This window comes from Megachile rotundata, chromosome 14 (assembly GCF_050947335.1).
Source record: "Megachile rotundata isolate GNS110a chromosome 14, iyMegRotu1, whole genome shotgun sequence".
NCBI lineage: Eukaryota > Metazoa > Arthropoda > Insecta > Hymenoptera > Megachilidae > Megachile > Megachile rotundata.
This window is the reverse complement of record NC_134996.1, coordinates 10,197,956-10,219,667: the sequence shown is the minus strand read 5'-3', so window position 1 is coordinate 10,219,667 and position 21,712 is coordinate 10,197,956. Positions and strand designations below refer to the sequence as shown.

Below are 21,712 nucleotides of genomic sequence, written 5' to 3'. Positions count from 1 at the left end.
TCTCACTAATTGTATTCATAAATTTCTTTCAAACTAAAAATAGTTTACGAATAAAGAAATAAGAAATTTTCTCACAGCAATTATATGTTAATATTTTCCATAAAAAATACCAAGTAAATTTAATCTTAGAATTTATCAAACACAAGCGAAAGTCTCAGAATAATTCCATTAAATGCTCGCATATTTTTCACGCTATAATTTTTATTCTGCAAGACGTTGCATAAGCATTGCGTCAAGTACGTACGGTCTAGTAAATAAAAGACAACGGTATTACACATATGTACATAAACATGTATTTGTTCTACTCTATAAACTCGATTGTTACATCAGTTACATTTTTGGTTAATCCTGCAATATACCCAAAGTTATTGGTGTGTCCTAACTCTATTTACAACTTAGCTTGTACTGGTGAATTTTCGTAGAAATATTGAAGTGCTTTGAAGAAAGAATATTTATGGTAAGAGAAATACTTCGACCGGCACGTGACGTAACAGTTGATTAACTATACCGGCGAAGAGTACAGATAATTTCCTCTTGAGCTGTGGTTCCATCACCTTTAACACCTCCTGACCGTTCTCGCGGAGAAATAGGTTTGTTGCTTCGGCTGTAAATAATTATTCGATATTAATATTAAACGAAATAGTGTTACATCATTGTTGTTACAAAAAGGAACATTTAAAAGGTCAGATCTCATTTAAAATTATAAAATTACAGTAAAATAACATTGTGGTATATCAAATTAAAGGTGAAGATTCATTGAAAATAGCTGTGCAGGCATTTTATTAATATTCTCATATCCAACACAAAATGGCCGACAGATACAGCAAACATTGATCGATTTCGAAACCTTCAACGTCTGCAATAATTTGATGACATAAAAATATAGCAAAGTTGTGCTTATGTTACATCAATTTAAAGCTTGAGGTCCATAGAAAATTATTGTATAATTATTTCGTTCAGATTTTTTAAATAAAATTGTTAATCTTTAAATAACCATCTTACTTCTTGCATATAAAAGACAATCAGAGTAATTCATGAAACTTTTTGATAATTAATTAGTTTGAGTTAACAATATTTATGAAAGCTTTACACAGTTATTTTCTGTGGACTTCAAGCTTTAAATTGATGTATCGCAAGCATCATTTTGTAGAACTTTTATGTCATGAAAATTGTATCAAACTTAGTAAGTTTCGAAATAGCATATTTTCGATTACTGTCTGCCATTTTGTATTACGACCTGGACAAAATGTCTGCACCGTTCTCTTCACACTTAAAATTATAATAAAAAATGATATTAACGTCTCCATAAACATTTCATAAATATTTTATGTAATTCATAAGAACAGAACAATTGAAATTGAACATTTTTATGCAATAATATAATAAAGTTAGGTTATGTCAGCGTTATACTTACTAAGGATTCTATTATTTTTGAAAATCTTGCTGACCCTCATGTACACATTTTTCACAACCAGTTCAACATCAAGATTTTCAACGTTCAGATACGTCTTCTCATCTTTCACTTTGGTGGAAACAGTGCCTTTGACCAAAGCTTTCACATCGTCGAATTTCGCGTGGAATGTTCCGTTTCCACTAGCTGGTAGAATGATCAGCACACCTGAACTGTTAAATTAAATTTTTAGACTCTCATAAAACATTTATCTGATTAACAGTGAAAATTTATTTAACTCCTTTTGACTTATTTAATTTTTCATTTGTAAATCATCGTGTCAATCCATCTGATCATTGTTGCTTGTATTAATCTTTTAATAGAAAAGTTTTTGATAGCGAACCTGGAATAATGAGCGTCCAAAATGAGAGCCGGCATTCGTATAATGGCAGCGAAGGGTGAACCCAGCTTGATATCCTCGACGGTGTAGTTACTGGCTCCCTTTACGTATAATTCGCGCAGTTGAACCTTGTAACCGTTTATACCACCTGTTAGGGAGAGTGTCAGCTCGTCCATCTGTCAGAAACAAACAGAATGTAACTGGAAGGGTGCTTATCCAAATAACTTGTTAAGTTCTTGTCTCTGACTTGACACCTCATTTGCTGGTCTTGAAATTTAATTAATTTTGGCCTGATATTTTATTTGTCGATTGTGGAACTTTATGTAGTTGGAATAAATCTTGTTTATATTTATACATCTACTTATTTGCAGTTATAAACAATTTTTTGTGATATTTTGAACAAACTTTGATACGTATTGTGTGCAGAATTTTTTAAATAAATCAATATTCATACGTAGTCATACATAAAGTCGTATACATAATTATTTATACATAAATTGTCATGTTATAAGAATTAAAACATTATTATATTTTATTACAGTTTGAAAGATATCAGTGAGACAATTTTAGATTTGTTAGATAAAAGCTAGATTTGTATAAAATTAATATTATTTAAATTGTAAATTCAAAGTGTAAAATATAGGATGTAAAATAATATGTATGTGTAATGAGAAGAAAAATAAACTTTGCTGTAAACATAAAATAAACTTGTTAGAATAAATAAAATATGAAATTAATAAATGAATGATTTGTGTATTATAAATAGAATAGAACAGAGTCGATAACATGTAACATTGATTGGAAAGTTTGATAAGCAGGATACTTATAGAAAGCAAGTCAAGGAACTACATAATTCTATTAACGAGACAGGAAGTATTAAGCTGTAGAGCTTACACGAAATGGTTCGACGGAAGGCAGCTCAATTTCCGGTATACCATCGCTTAAATATGGCCTCAGATGGTGCAGGGCATCGATCAGGCAAGTTTTCAACTTTGGATCGCTTCTTGAACATTGTTTCACGTATTCCGCTGCAAATAAACTTATTTATTTTATCTGCCTACTTTATGGTATTTTAGGTTATATTATTGTTGCAAATTTAATGTTATTTTTATTTAGTGTACAATATTATTTTACTTCACATTTTACTGATGTAATGTATCTGTTTACAATTATAATGATTTATAACAAATGGACTATCATATTATTTTTAATAAATAAAGATAGTGTTTTTAATAAATAAAAATAATATGATAATATGATAAATAAATAATAAATCTTGATAAATAAATAATAATCTCTTAGTCGAATTCAAAAAATAAAAAAAAATGCAATAATAAAATTTAAACCCCAACTAAATGCAAACTTAATTAATAATTAACTAATATTAATTTATTAATTGTTCCATTGTATTAATTTGGTAAATTTTTCAACAATTATAATAATCTATGAGTACATGAATTATTATTATTAGTATTTTTATTTCAATTTTAATTTCAATTTATTATAATTTGTTACCTTGTTGCAGATTATTAAATTTTCTTCAAAAATAACAATTTTAGTATGCACAATTTATATCTGTATTTATGTTCGTACATAAATTGTCAGTACTCATAAAAATGATTAATAATGTAATGTAATGTAAAATATGAAAATAATGTATGAATAATTAAGTACTCCATTCAGTAAAAAATTAATAACATTCCATTTCATTCAAACACACTTTATAAAAAAAGGATATTAATGAGCAAAGATTGCAATGAAGCAAGCGAAAATCGCCAGTTGTTAGACAGCTTGTCATGTATAACCATGTATTGTGAAATTCGAAGTTTACGAAGGATATTTGCACGACTGACCTCTTTAAAGATTTATGTAACGTTTCTAACCTTCTCTGGTATAAACCTTCTTTCAAAACGCGTAAAATTCAACAATAATTTAATATGTTACAAAATGTTATTTTTGCATTTTGATGTTATTCAAATTCTAAACTTTAGAATTCACAAATTTCTCAATTCTAAATTTCAAAATTTCAAAGTTTCAAAGTTTCAAAGTTTCAAAGTTTCAAAGTTTCAATATTTTCAAATTTGCAAATTGTAATTTAGTCGAGTTTCAAATTTCCAACTTCCCAAATACCATCTCTTTACTTTCAAGTTTCTAAATTGTAGAATATTCAGATTTCTGTATTAAAAAATAATAATACTTTCAAATCTGTACATTTTACATGTTTTTTCTAAATACTAATTAATAACATCAGTAAATCTAGGGACTTCGTTCACTTCACTATACCCGTTCACAAATTACCCTATTTATTTCCCTGCATTTATTTCCCTCGTTAAAACCACACGTTATTAACAAGTTAAAACCACAAAAAAACAAAAAAATAAAATTGCAACTACAAAATAAATCTTCAAAACCTCTCACCTCTTCACCTAATCAAAAATTTCAGTTATTGTCAAATTCCCATAAATAAATATAATAACAAAACTAAATAAAACCCATTACATCACTCAGCAAAAACCAACCAATAAAGCAAACAAGAACGTCAAATAAATCTAAATAAAAAGCAAACTCTAACAGTCAACGGAAATCCCTTTCTACATGAAATTACACAAAACCATCGACCCAATCGAACTTTCACTCGCAGTTTTCTATAAACTTGACTCTGAAACGAACCAACTGTTGAGACAGGAAATTGTTTAAAATAAATGTCTACGAAAAATGGATATTACTTACGATTCGAATCCACGGAGAGAGCTGTTACCCCGGTGACGATTAGCAGAACACAGAACCAACTTCCTTCGGTCATGGTGCGGCTCCAATAAATCAAAATGGAGACTGGCTGTGTTAGATACGTTCGAGAGGTTTGCGATCTCTCCGGGGTCACTTTTGCAGTTTTAGGAATTTAGAGATTTGCGGAAGATTAGGAAGAGTGGGAGTGGAATTGGAATTTTTGGAGGTTGCAATTTTGGGATGTGAGAGTTTTGGAATTTTGAAGATTTGGGGTGTGGGAGTTTTGGGAGATTAGAGATTTGGAATGTGAGAGTTTTGGGGGTTGGAAATTTGAAGTGTGAGAGTTTTTGGGGGTTGGAGATTTGGGGTTGAGAGAGTTTGGGGATTTTAGAGATTTTGAAGTGTGGGAGTTTTGGGAGATTAGAGATTTGGAGCGTGAGAGTTTTGGGAGATTGGAAATTTGGGTTTGTGAGAGTTTGGGGGGTTGGAGATTTGGGGTTGTGAGAGTTTGGGGATTTTAGAGATTTGGAGTGTGAGAGTTTTGGGAGATTAGAGATTTGGAGTGTGAGAGTTTTGGAAGATTGGAAATTTGGAGCGTGAGAGTTTTGGGAGATTGGAAATTTGGGTTTGTGAGAGTTTGGGGAGATTAGAAATTTGAGTTTGTGAGAGTTTGGGGATTTTAGAGATTTGGAGTGTGAGAGTTTTGGGAGATTAGAGATTTGGAGCGTGAGAGTTTTGGGAGATTGGAAATTTGGGTTTGTGAGAATTTGGGGAGATTAGAAATTTGAGTTTGTGAGAGTTTGGGGAGATTAGAAATTTGAGTTTGTGAGAGTTTTGGGATTTTAAGATTTTGGGTTGCAAGAGTTTTGAGATTTTAAAGATCTAGTGTTCTCAGGATTTAAGATATGAGAGTTTTGGGATTTTAGAGACTTTGAGTTATGAGAGTCTTGGGATTTTAGAGATTTGGATTATAAGAATTATAGAATTTTAAAGATTTGTATATTACAATCTTGGAATATTAGAGATTTGTAGTTTCAAAATTATGGTAAATTAGAGATTTGGACTTTTGCAATTTTGGGATATAATAGTTTGTAGATTTAAGTACTATGGAATATCACAGTTTCAAGGTTATAGAATATCGAAACTACTGAATGTTAGGCTATTAGAATTTTGGAATTTTAGAGTTTGGAATCTTAACAATTTTGGGATATAAGAATTATTGTATTTTCAAGTTTTGTATATGAAGATTTTGAGTCTTACGATAGAATCTTATAACGTGAAATTTTTAAATTATCAAATTTTGCAAGGTTAAATTTTGCAATTTAAGAGTTTTTGATTTTAGGAAATTCAGGACGTAGCAACAGGAGTTGAAGTGATAGAAATATAGTGATTTTGGGACTTGAGAATTTTGGAGTGTTAAAATGTGGATTTTAGTGACTTTAGAATGATAATGTGAAATATAGTAATTTTTAGACGATAAAACGTGGAATATAATGATTTAATAACTTGTGATGTTAGAATATGAACTATTATGACTTTAGAACAGCAGAATATGGAATGCAGTGACTTTAGGACTTTAGAATGTAGAATACAGTGTTTTTGCTACTTTAGAATGTGAAACAAGTGATTTTACAACGATTGAATATGGAATATAATAGTTCTGGATCTTTAAAAGAATATAGTGATTTTAACACTTCAGCACATCAAATACCTTGACTTCAACAATCCAAAACGTGGAATACTATGATTTTCAGACTCCAAATATGGAATACAGTTTAGGACCCCAAAAATATTGAAATACAGTGATTCTGGATGTAGAAATCTTGGAATATGGTGATTGTGGATGTAGAAATCTTGAAATATAGTGATTGTGGATGTAGAAATCTTGGAACACAGTGATTGTGGATTTAGAAATTTTTGAACGCAGTGATTGAGGATTTAGAAATCTTGGAGTACAGTAATTGTGGAATCAGAAATTTTGGATTACAACGATCGTGGACTTAGAAATCTTGGAACACAGTGATGGTGGATTCAGAAATCTTGGAACACAGTAATTGTGAATTTATAAAATTTGGAATACAATGGTCGTGGATTTCGAAATCTTAGAACACAATAATTGCAGTCTCAGAAATATTGAAATATAGTGATTGTGGATTCAAAAATCTTGGAACACAGTAATTCTGAATTTATAAAATTTGGAATACAGTGATCTTGGATTCAGAAACCTTGGATCCAAAAATCTTGCAACACAGTGACTATAAATTTACAAATTCCCCAAACACAGTGACTACAAATCTCTAAAATCTTCTACTACAATCGTGGATTCAGCAATTTCGAAATACAAGTAAATACAAAATAAGAAATTTACAAATTTTGCAACACAAAGACTTAGATTCGTAGAAAAGAACTTTCGACCAGCGGGGTCGAAATCGAAACTACACAGCAAGAGTTAGACCGAGTGTGCAAGAGGGCATTGACAGATGCCAGATCGTAACTGCACTCGGATACTTTCACTGCTGCAACGTGCACCTGCGCCTTCTTCGTCTGGGAAGACAGACGAGTCTCTGTTAGGCCATTTTAGACCCGGTCGAAAGTATCCTAGATACTCTTCGATCTTTTCCAATCTCGTCGCGGATCGACTACTGAAATGCTGCAACTACTATGCTATCTTTATATACGACGTGTTATGTTGTGTTGCAAGCCACTATTTTTATCTTAGATGCTGCAGATCGATTATTTCCTTTCGTTTTTATAGAAGTTTATGGGAAAATGGAGGTCGTGTTGGATTATTATTTGTAATTGGTTTTATGCATTTTATGGTTTATGGAGGTACTTTTGATGGAGTTTGTTTTTATTGTTTTGGGGATGTTATTTTGGGGTACTTGTTTGTGAGGTGTGGCTTGTGGATTATGTAGGAGATTGGTATTAGGTTTATTAGGTTATTTTTGGTTTAGCTTTCAAGGTTTTTGGACTTATAAAGTATCAAATTTATAGAGTTTTAATATTACAAAGTTTTGAGGCCTTATAGTCCCAAAATTCCAAAGTTCCAAATTTGCAGAGTTTCAAACTAGCAAGTTTCCAAATTTGCGAAGTTCCAATATTCCACAGTTTCAAACTTGCAAGGTCCCAAAATTTGTAAAGTCCCAAAATTCCACAATCCCAATCTTGCAAAGTTCCAAACTTGCAAGGTCCCAAAATTTCAGAGTTCTAAATTTGCAAGCTCCCAAAATTTCAGAGTTCTAAATTTGCAAGGTCCCAAAATTTCAAAGTCCCAAACTTGCAAAGTCCCAAAATTCCACAGTCCCAATCTTGCAAAGTTCCAAAATTCCAAAGTCCCAAACTTGCAAAGTTCAAAAATTCCAAAGTCCCAAAATTTGTAAAGTCCCAAAATTTGTAAAGTCCCAAAATTCCACAGTCCCAAACTTGCAAAGTTCCAAAATTCCAAAGTCCCAAACTTGCAAAGTTCCAAAATTCCAAAGTCCCAAAATTTGTAAAGTCCCAAAATTCCACAGTCCCAAACTTGCAAGGTCCCAAAATTTCAAAGTCCTAAAATTTGTAAAGTCCCAAAATTCCACAGTCCCAATCTTGCAAAGTTCCAACTTTGCAAGGTCCCAAAATTACAGAGTTCCAAACTTGCAAGGTCCCAAAATTCCAAAGTCCCAAAATTTGTAAAGTCCCAAAATTCCACAGTCCCAAACTTGCAAAGTTCCAAAATTCCAAAGTCCCAAACTTGCAAAGTTCCAAAATTCCAAAGTCCCAAAATTTGTAAAGTCCCAAAATTCCACAGTCCCAAACTTGCAAGGTCCCAAAATTCCAAAGTCCTAAAATTTGTAAAGTCCCAAAATTCCACAGTCCCAATCTTGCAAAGTCCCAACTTTGCAAGGTCCCAAAATTACAGAGTTCCAAACTTGCAAGGTCCCAAAATTCCAAAGTCCCAAAATTTGTAAAGTCCCAAAATTCCACAGTCCCAATCTTGCAAAGTCCCAAAATTGCAGAGTCCCAATATTCCACAGTTCCAAACTTGCAGAGTCCCAAAATTCCAGAGTCCTAAGGTTGCAAGGTCCCAAATTTGCAAAGTCCCAAAATTCTAATGTTCCAAATTTGCAAAGTTCCAAACTTGCAAAGTCCCAAAATTCAAAAATTCCAAAATTGCAAAGTCTCAATCTCTCAGAGTTCCAAATTCTCAAAGTCCTATACTTGCAAAGTTCCAAATTTCTAATGTCTCAAACTTTCAAAATTTTGAGCTCTCAGAGTCCCAAATTCTCTGAATTCCCAAATTCCCCAAATTCCCTAATTATCAAATTACTAAAGTGTCAGTACTTCAATAAATAATCACAAAGTTCCAAATTTCCAAAATTGCTAATTTCCCAAATTTCCCAAATTTCTTGAAATTCCTATATTTTACAAATTGCCTAAATTCCCAAAATTTCCAGAATGCCTAAATTTGTCAAAATTCCTAACCACAAAATTCCCAAAATTGCCTAAGTTCTCAAATTTCTCAAAATTTCAAAAATTCCCAAAATTCATAAATCCTCAACTTCCAAATCACCAAAGGCAGTACTGCAATACCCCAAAATTTCTAAATTTCCTAAATTCCCAAAATTTCCAAAATTCACCTAAAAAAATTTAAAAATTCAATCTTGATATATGTACTATACATCAGCACCTCTCTATTTGTGAATCGACCATTATGAATGGCCTCGTGAAAGTTGTACAATCCTTTCTACTCTGCCGTACGTTTGGTTATCTACAGAAAGGCGTCGCCAGATTGAAAATCATTCGGACCTCCATTCGAGTGTGATATTAAATATTTGAAATTGTATTCCTAAACTAGTAACAATTTTTTTTTAAGATTCTTAAAATTATAAAATTAGTCTTCAATGTTATAAAAAAATTTCATACAAAAAAATTCCTGTTTCTTTTTTTTAATTAAATTTGATCAAAATGCAGTATCGTATAATTGCGTGCATTATATAAGAAACTTTCGCCTGCTCAAATGTTACGAGGTATGCGTACTTGACACCACCTGTAAATTAACTGCTACCGAGTAACTTTTTTATTTTGTTTTTGTAAAAGTTACAGATTCGAGTCTTTATATTTTAGAGTGGCGTGTAATGTTCTTCTTTAACGGAAGAAAGTGTGGACGTCTTTGATAAATGTGTATCGTCATGCAATTAAGGTACAATTAGCTTGTTTCAGGGTACGGGGAAGTTGATCTCTGTTTTGTGTGGTGTTCTCACGGCTATTAAGGATATTGTAATAAATCATGAGAAGTACATGATGTATTTAATTTGTATTAGACTGTTATACATATTTATAGATTAGTATATTAATAATAAATAATGTTAAATACACGTACTAAAGTGTTGGGATATGATGAATGGTAGTAGTGATGGGTATAATGTCGACAAGTTTTTAGAATTAAAAAATAGTGGCAAGATTTAGATTATGTGGTTTTCGATTTTTCTTTTTGTGTTCCTTGGATTTTACCTGAGTTATAAGGTACTTTTTGTATTTTCTTTAAAAGAATTCGAAGTTATAGAAATTTAAAAAATTGCAAAGTTATGAAGGTTTGAAGCTTCAAAGTCTTAAAGTACTAATATTTTTGTGGTCAAAAGTCTCAAAATGCTAATATTTCAAAACTTCAATGTTCTAAAGCTTTGAAGATCCAGAGTCTCAATATTCCAATGTATCAAGAGTACAAAAATCCAAAGTCCCAAAATCTTGAAGTCCCAATGCCTTAAAATTCCAAAGTTCCAAATTTGCAAAGTTTCAAACTTGCAAGGTCCCAAAATTACAGAGTTCCAAACTTGCAAGGTCCCAAAATTCCAAAGCCCCAAAATTCCACAGTCCCAATCTTGCAAAGTTTCAAACTTGCAAGGTCCCAAAATTACAGAGTCCCAAACTTGCAAAGTCCCAAACTTGCAAGGCCCCAAAATTCCAGAGTCCCAAACTTGCAAAGTCCCAAACTTGCAAGGTCCCAAAATTCCAGAGTCCCAAACTTGCAAAGTTCCAAAATTTCAGAGTCCCAAACTTGCAAAGTCCCAAAATTCCAGAGTCCCAAACTTGCAAGGCCCCAAAATTCCAGAGTCCCAAACTTGCAAGGCCCCAAAATTCCAGAGTCCCAAGCTTGCAAAGTCCCAAACTTGCAAGGCCCCAAAATTCCAGAGTCCCAAACTTGCAAAGTTCCAAAATTTCAGAGTCCCAAACTTGCAAGGCCCCAAAATTCCAGAGTCCCAAACTTGCAAAGTCCCAAAATTCCAGAGTCCCAAACTTGCAAGGCCCCAAAATTCCAGAGTCCCAAACTTGCAAGGCCCCAAAATTCCAGAGTCCCAAACTTGCAAAGTCCCAAACTTGCAAGGTCCCAAAATTCCAGAGTCCCAAACTTGCAAAGTTCCAAAATTTCAGAGTCCCAAACTTGCAAGGCCCCAAAATTCCAGAGTCCCAAACTTGCAAAGTCCCAAAATTCCAGAGTCCCAAACTTGCAAGGCCCCAAAATTCCAGAGTCCCAAACTTGCAAAGTCCCAAAATTCCAGAGTCCCAAACTTGCAAAGTTCCAAAATTTCAGAGTCCCAAACTTGCAAGGCCCCAAAATTCCAAAGTTCCATATTGGCAAGTTCCCAAAATTCCAAAGTTCTGAATTTGCAAGTTCCCAAAATTCCAGTCCCAAAGTTCTAAAGTTCCAAATTTGCAAAGTCCCAAAATTCCAGGGTCCTAAGGTTGCAAGGTCCCAATATTCCAAAGTCCCAAACTTGCAAGGTGCCAAAACTCCAAAGTCCTAAAATTCCAAAGTTCCAAATTTGCAAAGTTCCAATCTTGCAAAGTCCCAAACTTTCAAATATCCCAAAATTCCAATATTCCAAAATCCCAAAATCTGAAAGGTACCTACCCCAAATTAGTTTTCTTCTCTTTAGCTAATCTCTCCAGCCTCCCTCTTCCTTATCCCTACAACCTCCTCCAGTTCTCCCTAGTCTCTCCCTACAATTCCCCCCCTCCAAATTTCCTCAAATTCTCTCAAATTCTCTCAATTTCCATCACATCACCTCACCAGTCTATAAACCTCCACTTCCTCATCCCAACAACGCACCTGCAACAATGAATCACACGTCGCCGTTAAATCACGATTCCCAATGTCGCCGCCATTTCCGTAACAAAATATCCTTCGAACTCCTCGTCCAAAGCAGGAAACTCTGACCAGTTATCCAGCGGAACCAAGGCATGGAGAAACAGTATCGTGAAAACGTTCCACGGGGAGGGACAATCTTTTATCGCTGTAGCTGGTTTCATGAGAAGGTGATCTCCCCCGTGTTCCGGCCATATTATGTAAGGGCGATCGAAAATCCTGGCACAGAAACGCAACTCGGTTAATGGTTCTCTCAGATGTATGCTCGAGAGTGAAAGCGCAAGCATCGCTCGCGTGTTGTTGCTGGAATTACGTTCCTCGTGTTCATCGGACGCGTTAGAACCTTGCTGTACTCGTGTTCCCTTCGACCGAAAAAGAAAATGAGATCGACGATTCTGGTATTACTGGTGGTCGTTTGCGGAAATTTCGCTGCGGAATTCGGTGAGTGAATGGCAACTGAGTTATTTGTTGCACCTTGTTCGAGAGAAGGCTGAATTGGAGAGACGTAGAGTGTGCTTAGGTTATGTACTGTTGGCAGGGAGTTTAGTTCTTTGTTGGGTTTGTTGAGTATGGTGTGGATGATTTGATGGTTTGGATGGTGTGGGAGAGTGGAATGTGGGTGGGTTGATGGTTGGAGAGATGTAGGTGGCAAGATTTTTAATACAGCTGAGTAGACTACTGACATTTGACTAGTTAGGGAGATGCAAATGAGTGGATTATTGGTATTTGACTAGTTAGAGTGATGCAAATGAGTGGACTGTTGATATTTGACTGGTTAGGGTGATCCAAGTGAGTAGACTGTCAATATGAGAGGAGATAAGCCGATGCAAATAAGTCAACAGTCAATATATGACAAGTTAAGCTGACGCAGATGAGTAGACTTATGGTATTTGAGTAGTTAGAGTAACGCAAATGAGTAGACTGTCAATATAACACCAGCTAGGCTAATGAAAATGAGTGAACAGTCAATATCTGACAAGTTAAGCTGACGCAGATGAGTAGACTTATGGTATTTGAGTAGCTAGAGTAATGCAAATGAGTAGACTGTCAATATAACACTAGCCAAGGTGATACAAATGAGTCAACAGTCAATATATGACAAGTTAAGCTGACGCAGATGAGTAGACTTATGGTATTTGAGTAGTTAGAGTAATGCAAATGAGTAGACTATCAATATGGAACCAGCTAGGCTAATGCAAATGAGTGAACAGTCAATATATAATAAGTTGAGATGATTCTGATGAGTAGACTTATGGTATTTGAGTAGTTAGAGTAATGCAAATGAGTAGACTGTCAATATAACACCAGATAGGCTAATGCAAATGAGTGAATAGTCAATGTATAATAAGTTGAGATGATGCAGATGAGTAGACTGTTGATGTATGACTAGTTAGAGTGATGCAAATGAGTAGACTGTTGATGTATGACTAGTTAGAGTGATGCAAATGAGTAGACTGTCAATATAAGATCACCTAAGCTGATGCAAGTGAGTAGACTGTCAATATAGGACAAGTTGAGGTGATCCAGATGAGTAGACTGTTGATGTATGACTAGTTAGAGTGATGCAAATGAGTAGACTGTCAATATAAGATCACCTAAGCCGATGCAAGTGAGCAGACTGTCAGTAAATGACAAGTTGAGGTGATCCAGATGAGTAGTATTGATATGAGAACAGCTAGGACGATGCATATGAGTGGTCTCTCAATACATGAGTAGTTAAGATGATGTAAATGAGTAGACTGTTCATATATGAATAGTTAAGGTAATGCAAATGAGTAGTCTGATGATACATGAACAGTTAAAGTGTACAGCTGAGTGGATTATTAATATTTCAACAGTTAGGATGATACAGGTGAGTAGACTGTCAATATACGAACAGTTCAGCTGATGCAAATGAGTAGATTTTTGATGTATGAGTAGTTCGAGTATGTAGATGAGTAGATAGTCAATATACGAACAGTTCAGCTGATGCTAATGAGTAGAGTCTTGATATATGAATAGTTTGAGTATGTAGATGAGTAGATTGTCCATATATGACTACTCAGGGTGATGCATATGAGTGGTCAGTTGACGAGTAGTTAACGTAATACAGATGAGGAGAGTATTATTTATGTATGTGAACAGTTATTAGAGTATGTAGACAGGTAGAGAGACGTAGATGAGTAGACTAGGTTAGGTTGACTGTGAATGATTAGAGTGACTCAGATGAGTAAGCTTTCGATATGAGTAGACTGATGACATAAGTTCGTACATCATTCACATATTAATACTATGAACGATGTTAATTCTAGATACGTTAATTCTTGAAATAATACAGATGAGTAGAACGTTGAAGATTTACTTTAACTTTGAGTAGATTTTGTATGCTGAGTAGAATTGTTGAGTAGAATGACACTCGAGTAGAATTATAATAATTGAGTAGTACAATATAAATGAGTAGAACCTTGAAGTATACTTTAACTCTGAATAGATTTTGTATGTTGAGTAAAATGACACTCGAGTAGAATTATAATAATTGAGTAGAACGTTGAAGATTAACTTTGAGTAAATTTTGTATGTTGAGTAGAATTGTTGAGTAAAATGACACTCGAGTAGAATTATAATAATTGAGTAGTACAATATAAATGAGTAGAACGTTGAAGATTTACTTTAACTTTGAGTAGATTTTGAATGTTGAGTAGAATTATAATAATTGAGTAGTACAATATAAATGAGTAGACTATCATTGTGTACTCTTGCCAAACAACACTGTTTCAACTCTTTTGACATATTAATATAACAAAATTACTGTAAATGAGTAGACTAATGAGAAGTGAGTAGATTGTTAGCACCATAAATGACATAAATTAGTAGCTTGCTAATGTCTCTATTACCAAATCTCCGTTCCACAAGTTACTTAATCCTTTATTGTCATTGACTCGTGTACTTCAATCATTCCTAGCATCTCTCACGTAACATCTCACCACGTTACGCGAACGAAAGTTTCGACAGAATCTGGTCAAAATATTTCCACGGAATTCGACAACGTTAACTTTCACCGTATATGACCCTAACTCACCTCTATTTCAACGAAATATATTAAAGAAATTATCATAAATTAATTATGTTGCTACTGATTTAGTAGATGCATTTTAACACTTTCATTAATAATACTAAATAGTTATTACACTCAATTATAAAATGAAAAATTAAATATTGAGGTATTATTGTTTATTTTATTTTTGTATTTTAAATTTAATTATTTTTAACTCGATTCTAATTAAATTTACATTTAATTTCATTTCAATTAAGTTAGCATTTAATTGGATTTTATTTGAATCAGAATTTATTTTGTTCTCCAATTAAATTAAATATTACAAATGCAACTAAATTTGAAAACGTCATTCACTACAAAAATTTCTGCAAGTTTATTAATTTTAAAATTACCATATAACAAAATAAAAATACAAAGAAATTAAAAGAATAACGAGTTAACAAGAAATAGCTTAACAAGTTAAAAAGACTGAAACAAAGTAACATTACAAGAATTAAACGAAGTGCAAAAAATTGTTCATCGAACTGTCAATTATAATCGCATAAATCTTATCGATACAATAAATTTCTATCGAACAATGCATATGCATGTTGCAACGTAATAGAATGTGAATTGCGCAAGCGGATAGTTCTCAAGGAATTCAAGATGATCGTAATCAGACTGTTGGCATAAAGAGACAGAGACTTTCAGTGTACAGTATTCAATGTTAATTATTCATTAGGCTTGTTTCCCATTGTCTGTTCCCATATGCTGCAATCATTTGGAACAAACTAGTGTTTTAATAAAACAGTATCAGGTGTAGTGAAATCAGGTAGGGAAGTGTTAAATACCTATTGAGTTTGAACAAATTATTTCACGTTTCTTGCAATTAAATTTTATATTATTTTGTGATTATTGCACTTTGCTGTAGTTTTGTTTGATAGTGACATTTATAATTATTTGATTATTATGTTTCTTGTATTTGTTTTTAGTGGTTATTTAAATAATTTAAAATTGTGTGCTGCTATCATTTGGAATAAAGTAGTGTTTTAAAAAAGAAATTGTATCAGGGGTAGTGAAGTGTAAAATACCTATTGAGTTTGAACAAATTGTTTCTCCTCTTTTCTTGTAATTAAATTTTACACTTCAATTAAAGTTACACTGTGATTATTGCACTTTGCTGTACCTTTGTGTAATAATAACATTTATAAATATATAATTATTATGTTTTTTGTATTTGTTTTTAGTGGTTATTTAAATAATTTTAAATTTTGTCCTGCTATCATTTCTGCTTCTGCTTGTATTTAATTTTTTTTTTATTAAACTAGAATTCAGTTATTTATTGATTAAATTAGAATCTAATTACATTTTGTTTAAACTAGAATTTAATTATATGTTGATATTTAATTATTTAATTAAATGTTTAATTAGATTTAATTGTATGTTTACAATCTTTAAACGTGAATTTAATGTCTAATTTTTATTTTGCAGTTCATATGCAAATTTTGTGAATAATATTTTTCACTTAATGATTCATTCTGTAATATGTTACTGTCACACAGAATTAAGTGCATCAAGATCCAACCACAAGAGTAAAAGATAAAACCTTTTACGTTTTTGTTCGTGTCTGAAAATTCTATGAGGAAAACAGGCAAAATAGACTTCCAAGGTTTTAGAAAAGGATGGAATCCTTGAACCTTCAGAGTCATTGCTTTGTTGTTTCTCGCATTCCAAGAAAAGCATTATACTTAAGTTATTTTGTAGTTCTTGTTCACTTTTCAAAGTTCTATACTTGCATTCTTATAACTCTTTTATTTAAAAATTATAACAAAAATAATATTAGTTTAATAATATTTTAAGTACACAAATTAATTACAATATATGTCTATAATTTTAATTAATTAGTTAAAATTTCATGCTCAACCAATATTTTTATACAAAGTCAATTACAAGTTAAATTATTTATAAAGTACGTACACTGAGTTCTTACATTTATTGTTAAAAACCTAACACAACAAATTATTCTTATTTTTACATTTTGATAACTTCGATAATTTTTATAAATTTCATTAATTTTATCATTTTTATAAATTTCATTAATTTTATCATTTTTATAAATTTCATAAATTTTATCATTTTTATAAATTTCATAAATTTTATCATTTTTATAAATTTCATAAATTTTATCATTTTTATAATTTTTATAATTTTAATTATTTTTATAATTTTCTTCTTTTAAATGCAAAAATATAATTTGCAAGTTGTATTATGTTTTCCGCCATCTTATTTATACGTTTTACTAAAACTTGTTTTTTGTTTTTAGAGGAACATTTCAAGGATTGCCATCCAAACGTGCCAGGCTTCGACGGCTGCATAAGAGAAGCATTAAATGCAATTCGACCATACTTCAAAACAGGTCTTCCACAATACAATGTAGCTTCGTTCGATCCATTTTTTGCTAAGGAAGTATCAGTAACAAGAGGAATGCCGAATTTTGGGTTCACAATAACATTAAAGAACGTCACTGAAAGTGGATGGACGGCTAGCAAGGTGACGAAATTTGTCAGCGACTTGTCAAACTACAAGGTACAAATATTTTTACTCCTTGCTTAACTTGTTTATACATAGATAATCAAACATACATATTGTATACTATTGAAAGAAAATTTTTTATTTTATGTTTATAGGGTTCATTAATAAATTCTTTCTTTAATTAGGAAGTGCAATTTGGAGATTTTCGGAAGAAGGACATTTTTGGAAGTTGAAAATCTGGGATTTTTGGAAGCAGGACATTTTTGGAAATTGAGAATTTGGGGATTTTTAGAAGCAGGACATTTTTCGAATTTGAAGATTTAGGGATTTATCGAAGCAGAAAATAGGAGATTGGGGATTTGGAATTTGGGGATTTTTGGAAGTAGAAAATAAGGGATTTTTGGTAGCAGGACATTTTTGGAAATTGAGAATTTGGGGATTTTTAGAAGCAGGACATTTTTCGAATTTGAAGATTTAGGGATTTATCGAAGCAGAAAATAGGAGATTGGGGATTTGGAATTTGGGGATTTTTGGAAGTAGAAAATAAGGGATTTTTGGTAGCAGGACATTTTTGGAAATTGAGAATTTGGGGATTTTTAGAGGCAGGACATTTTTCGAATTTGAGGATTTAGGGATTTATCGAAGCAGAAAATAGGAGATTGGGGATTTGGAATTTAGGGATTTTTGGAAGTAGAAAATAAGGGATTTTTGGTAGCAGGACATTTTTGGAAATTGAGAATTTGGGGATTTTTAGAAGCAGGACATTTTTCGAATTTGAGGATTTAGGGATTTATCGAAGCAGAAAATAGGAAATTGGGGATTTGGAATTTAGGGATTTTTGGAAGTAGAAAATAGGGAATTTGGGGATTTTTGGAAGTAGAAAATAAGGGATTTGGGGATTTTTGGAAGCAGAAAATAGGGAATTTGGGGATTTTTGGAAGTAGAAAATGGGGGATTTGGAATTTGAAGATTTATTGACTTGGCAATTTTGGAATTTGAGAAGGTAGAAATTTGGAATTATAGAAATATGGAAATTTGGAAATTTGGAAATTTGGAAATATGGAAATTTGGAAATATGGAAATTTGGAAATATGTAAATTTAGAAATATGGAAATTTGGAAATATGGAAATTTGGAAATATGGAAATTTGGAAATATGGAAATTTGGAAATATGGAAATTTGGAAATATGGAAATTTGGAAATATGGAATTTGGAAACTTGGTAACTTAGTAATTTTTAAATTTGAGAATTGACAAATCTCGAAATTTCATAATTTAATAATTTGAAAATTTGCTAATTTAGAAATTCAGAAACTTCAAAAGTTGAGATTTTAGAAATCCACAATTTGTACTCATTGAAAAAAAGTATGTATGCTTATTAACTATCAAAATTTTATATATTTTTGTGATTGAATTTCAGGTGGTATATACCCAGAGTTTCCCAGCAAAATTTCTATCCGGTTTGTACGAGTTTAAAGGAAACATGTTTGGCTCCAGCGTCAGCAACCGAGGAAAATTCACATTAGCACTGTGTAAGTTTCATCAAACGTAACTTGAAATGACATTTATAATGACAAATTAAAAAAGAACAAATTTTTGTAACAGAAATATAAAAATATTATAATATATAATAATATATTAATTATTAAATGCATTCTTAAATAAACAAATATACTTGTCATTTCAAAGTCATTCTTATTTTATTACAAAAAGTAATTTTCATTTTCAATTTAAAACTTCTTATGTATCAAATTCAGCCATCATCACAGGTATAAATAAACCTATTACAACAATTAATTTGCATTTTTTCAATTTAAGATTTCTTATGTATTAAATTTAGACATCATCACAGGTATAAATAAACCTATATGCAATAAAAGAAAAGATTTAAATAAGTGTTTGAAATTAAATGTTTCTTATTTGTTCATTTTAGATGACCTCATCCAAACAACCACAGTGACAAGAAGACCCGGACAGAAGATAACAGTCAGCGTCGACGTTCAAACGATCCGAGACCTAAAGCTCCACATAACAAATTTATTATTTGGCCGACAAATCCTCGAAGATATTCTTGACAAGATAATTAATGGAGCTTGGCAACCGGGATTCGTGATGACTAGGCGGTTGATTAATGATCTCGTTTCCACTGCGTTTACGGAAATTTTTGGAAACGCTTTCCGTAATTTCCCTTTTGATAAAATCATTAAACCTAAGCCTTGAGTTTAATTAAACTTCTTGTAAATTGTTTTGTGATGCTTTGGAAAATGAATTGAGGGATTGTTGGATCATGGTTGTATGATAAAATTGTGTTTTCAGATTGAAATTATTAAGTTAGTGGTTTTTTGAGAAACATTACTATTTTTAGTATTTGGGAATTACTTTGTTATTTGAGTATTTGTAAAATTTTACTCTCAAAATTGTATATGTGTAATTTCTGAGAAATGAATGAGGAATATTATAAGAATTAAGAGTGAGGAATATTATGAAATTATTTATGAAAATTAGCGATAAAAATATCGTCTGATTAGACAAAACTAGAGAATTTGTTTGTAAAAATTAACATTCATAACAATTATTCATAGCACTATCATCTGATTAAATGAACGAAGGAAATAATTTAAGAAAATCATTGATAAAATTGCTATTTAATTCAATGAGTAAAGAAAAAGTAACTGATATCACATATAAACTACTAACTTTAATTGATAAATTAATGAAATTATATTGATTTGTCAGATAAATAATAGTTCAACAAGCACAGTAATTTACATGATCCAAACTAAACAATTAACCCTTAAATTCTATTTTCAAGCATTCATGTCTAAAGAATGATACTCTAAGAGAATCAAAATACTTCACGAACTAAAAATACCTTTTATTCAATGTGAAAATATTAATTTAGTATATTAACTAATAATATTATCATATAGACACTGTTTATTTACAATTTTATAAACATGTAAATAGTAAATGCATATGTTAGAAAGAAGAAAACTGTGTTTAGAATTTTAAACTTGTTAAACTTTTATTTTGCTTGATTAATTTGCATAATGCAATATTATAATAGGTACTATAAGATATACACGTGCATACAATACAATGTATGTATTACAATTGTTAAATGTACTGTCACATGATGGACTTCACAAGAATCTCCTTGTGATTAAAGAAACATTATAATACTTTAAACCATTTTAATTATAATACTCATAGTACGACAAGAATAATGTAGTTATTGAATTTTTATATTTTATATGTATACATAAATTTAAGAGTATTAAATGCTCTATATGTATGTTGGGTGTAAACAGTTATAGACATTGTATATATTGAATAGATAATGTACTGTTGATAATTGTCAATAAACTACCTAATTCTAAAATGTATGAAATCTCAAAATCTTCATGTGTTCCAAATGTCCAAATTCTCAAATTTCCAAATTCTCAAAGCCCCAAACTCTCAAATCCCCAAATTCTCAAATCCCCAAATTCTCAAATTCCCAAACTCTCAAATCCTCATATTCTCAAACCCCCAAATTCTCACACTCTCAAATCCCCAAATTCTCAAATTCCCAAACTCTCAAAGCCCCAAATTCTCAAATTCTCACACTCTCAAATCCCCAAATTCTCAAATTCCCAAATTCTCAAATTCCCAAGCTCCCAAATTCCCAAATTCTCAAATTCCCAAATTCTCAAATTCCCAAGCTCCCAAATTCCCAAACTCTCAAATTCCCAAATTCTCAACTTCCAAACTCTCAAATCCCCAAATTCTCAAATTTCCAAATCTTCAAATTCCCAAATTCTCAAACTACCAAATCCTCAAATCCCCGAATTCTCAAATTCCCAAATCTTGAAATCCCCAAATTCTCAAACTCCCAAATCCTCAAATCCCCAAATTCTCAAACCCCCAAATTCTCAAATTCCCAAGCTTCCAAATTCCCAAACTCTCAAATTCCCAAACTCTCAAATTCCCAAACACTCAAATTCCCAAATTCTCTACTTCCAAACTCTCAAATCCCCAAATTCTCAAATTTCCAAATCTTCAAATCCCCAAATTCTCAAACTCCCAAATCCTCAAATCTCCAAATTCTCAAACCCCCAAATTCTCAAATTCCCAAACTCTCAAATTCCCAAGCTCCCAAATTCCCAAACTCTCAAATTCCCAAACTCTCAAATCCCCAAACTCTCAAATCCCCAAACTCTCAAATCCCTAAACTCTCAAATTCCCAAATCTTCAAATCCCCAAATTCTTAAATCCCCCAAGCTCTCAAATTCCCAATCTCCCAAATCTCCAAATTCTCAAACCTTCAAAATCCCCAAATTCTCTCCCATTCCTCCACACACAATTCCTCCATCTCTTCACTTCACCTCCCCCCTCAAAACCCACTCACCGTCCAAGAATTCCTCAAATCTCTTCCAGAAACATCTACCTACCATTCTTACCACGAAGAAAATTAACAGAGAACTTAGAGTTTTGTTCTTCTGTCAAGATAGCTGTTCGCCTTGAGAAGTTGTCGGTCCCTGACCTC

General features: G+C 32.0%; 2 protein-coding genes across 6 annotated transcripts; one reads left to right on the top strand and one right to left on the bottom strand.

The window, feature by feature from the left end:
• Window positions 1-270: 270 nt before the first annotated feature.
• LOC100874835 (Juvenile hormone binding protein 1) lies at window positions 271-7,163 on the bottom strand. 4 transcript variants are annotated; one of them, XM_076539928.1, is made up of 6 exons: window positions 6,886-7,163; window positions 4,521-6,556; window positions 2,685-2,818; window positions 1,794-1,966; window positions 1,415-1,623; window positions 271-604 (listed from the first exon to the last, which is right to left on the bottom strand). In XM_076539928.1, exons 2-6 carry the CDS (start codon window positions 4,591-4,593, stop codon window positions 453-455), a joined length of 741 nt encoding a protein of 246 aa, XP_076396043.1. In that variant the 5' UTR covers window positions 4,594-6,556; window positions 6,886-7,163; the 3' UTR covers window positions 271-452. The 4 variants fall into 4 exon arrangements, with proteins under 4 accessions (XP_076396043.1, XP_076396044.1, XP_076396045.1 ...); XM_076539929.1 differs by having other exon boundaries at window positions 4,521-4,670; XM_076539930.1 differs by having other exon boundaries at window positions 4,521-4,626.
• On the top strand, window positions 3,582-20,566 carry Jhbp16 (Juvenile hormone binding protein 16). 2 transcript variants are annotated; one of them, XM_076539927.1, is made up of 4 exons: window positions 3,582-3,681; window positions 16,977-17,239; window positions 18,605-18,716; window positions 19,118-20,566. In XM_076539927.1, exons 1-4 carry the CDS (start codon window positions 3,597-3,599, stop codon window positions 19,402-19,404), a joined length of 747 nt encoding a protein of 248 aa, XP_076396042.1. In that variant the 5' UTR covers window positions 3,582-3,596; the 3' UTR covers window positions 19,405-20,566. The 2 variants fall into 2 exon arrangements, with proteins under 2 accessions (XP_076396042.1, XP_012140394.2); XM_012285004.2 differs by lacking the exon at window positions 3,582-3,681 and adding an exon at window positions 11,774-12,081.
• The last annotated feature ends 1,146 nt before the right edge of the window (window positions 20,567-21,712 follow it).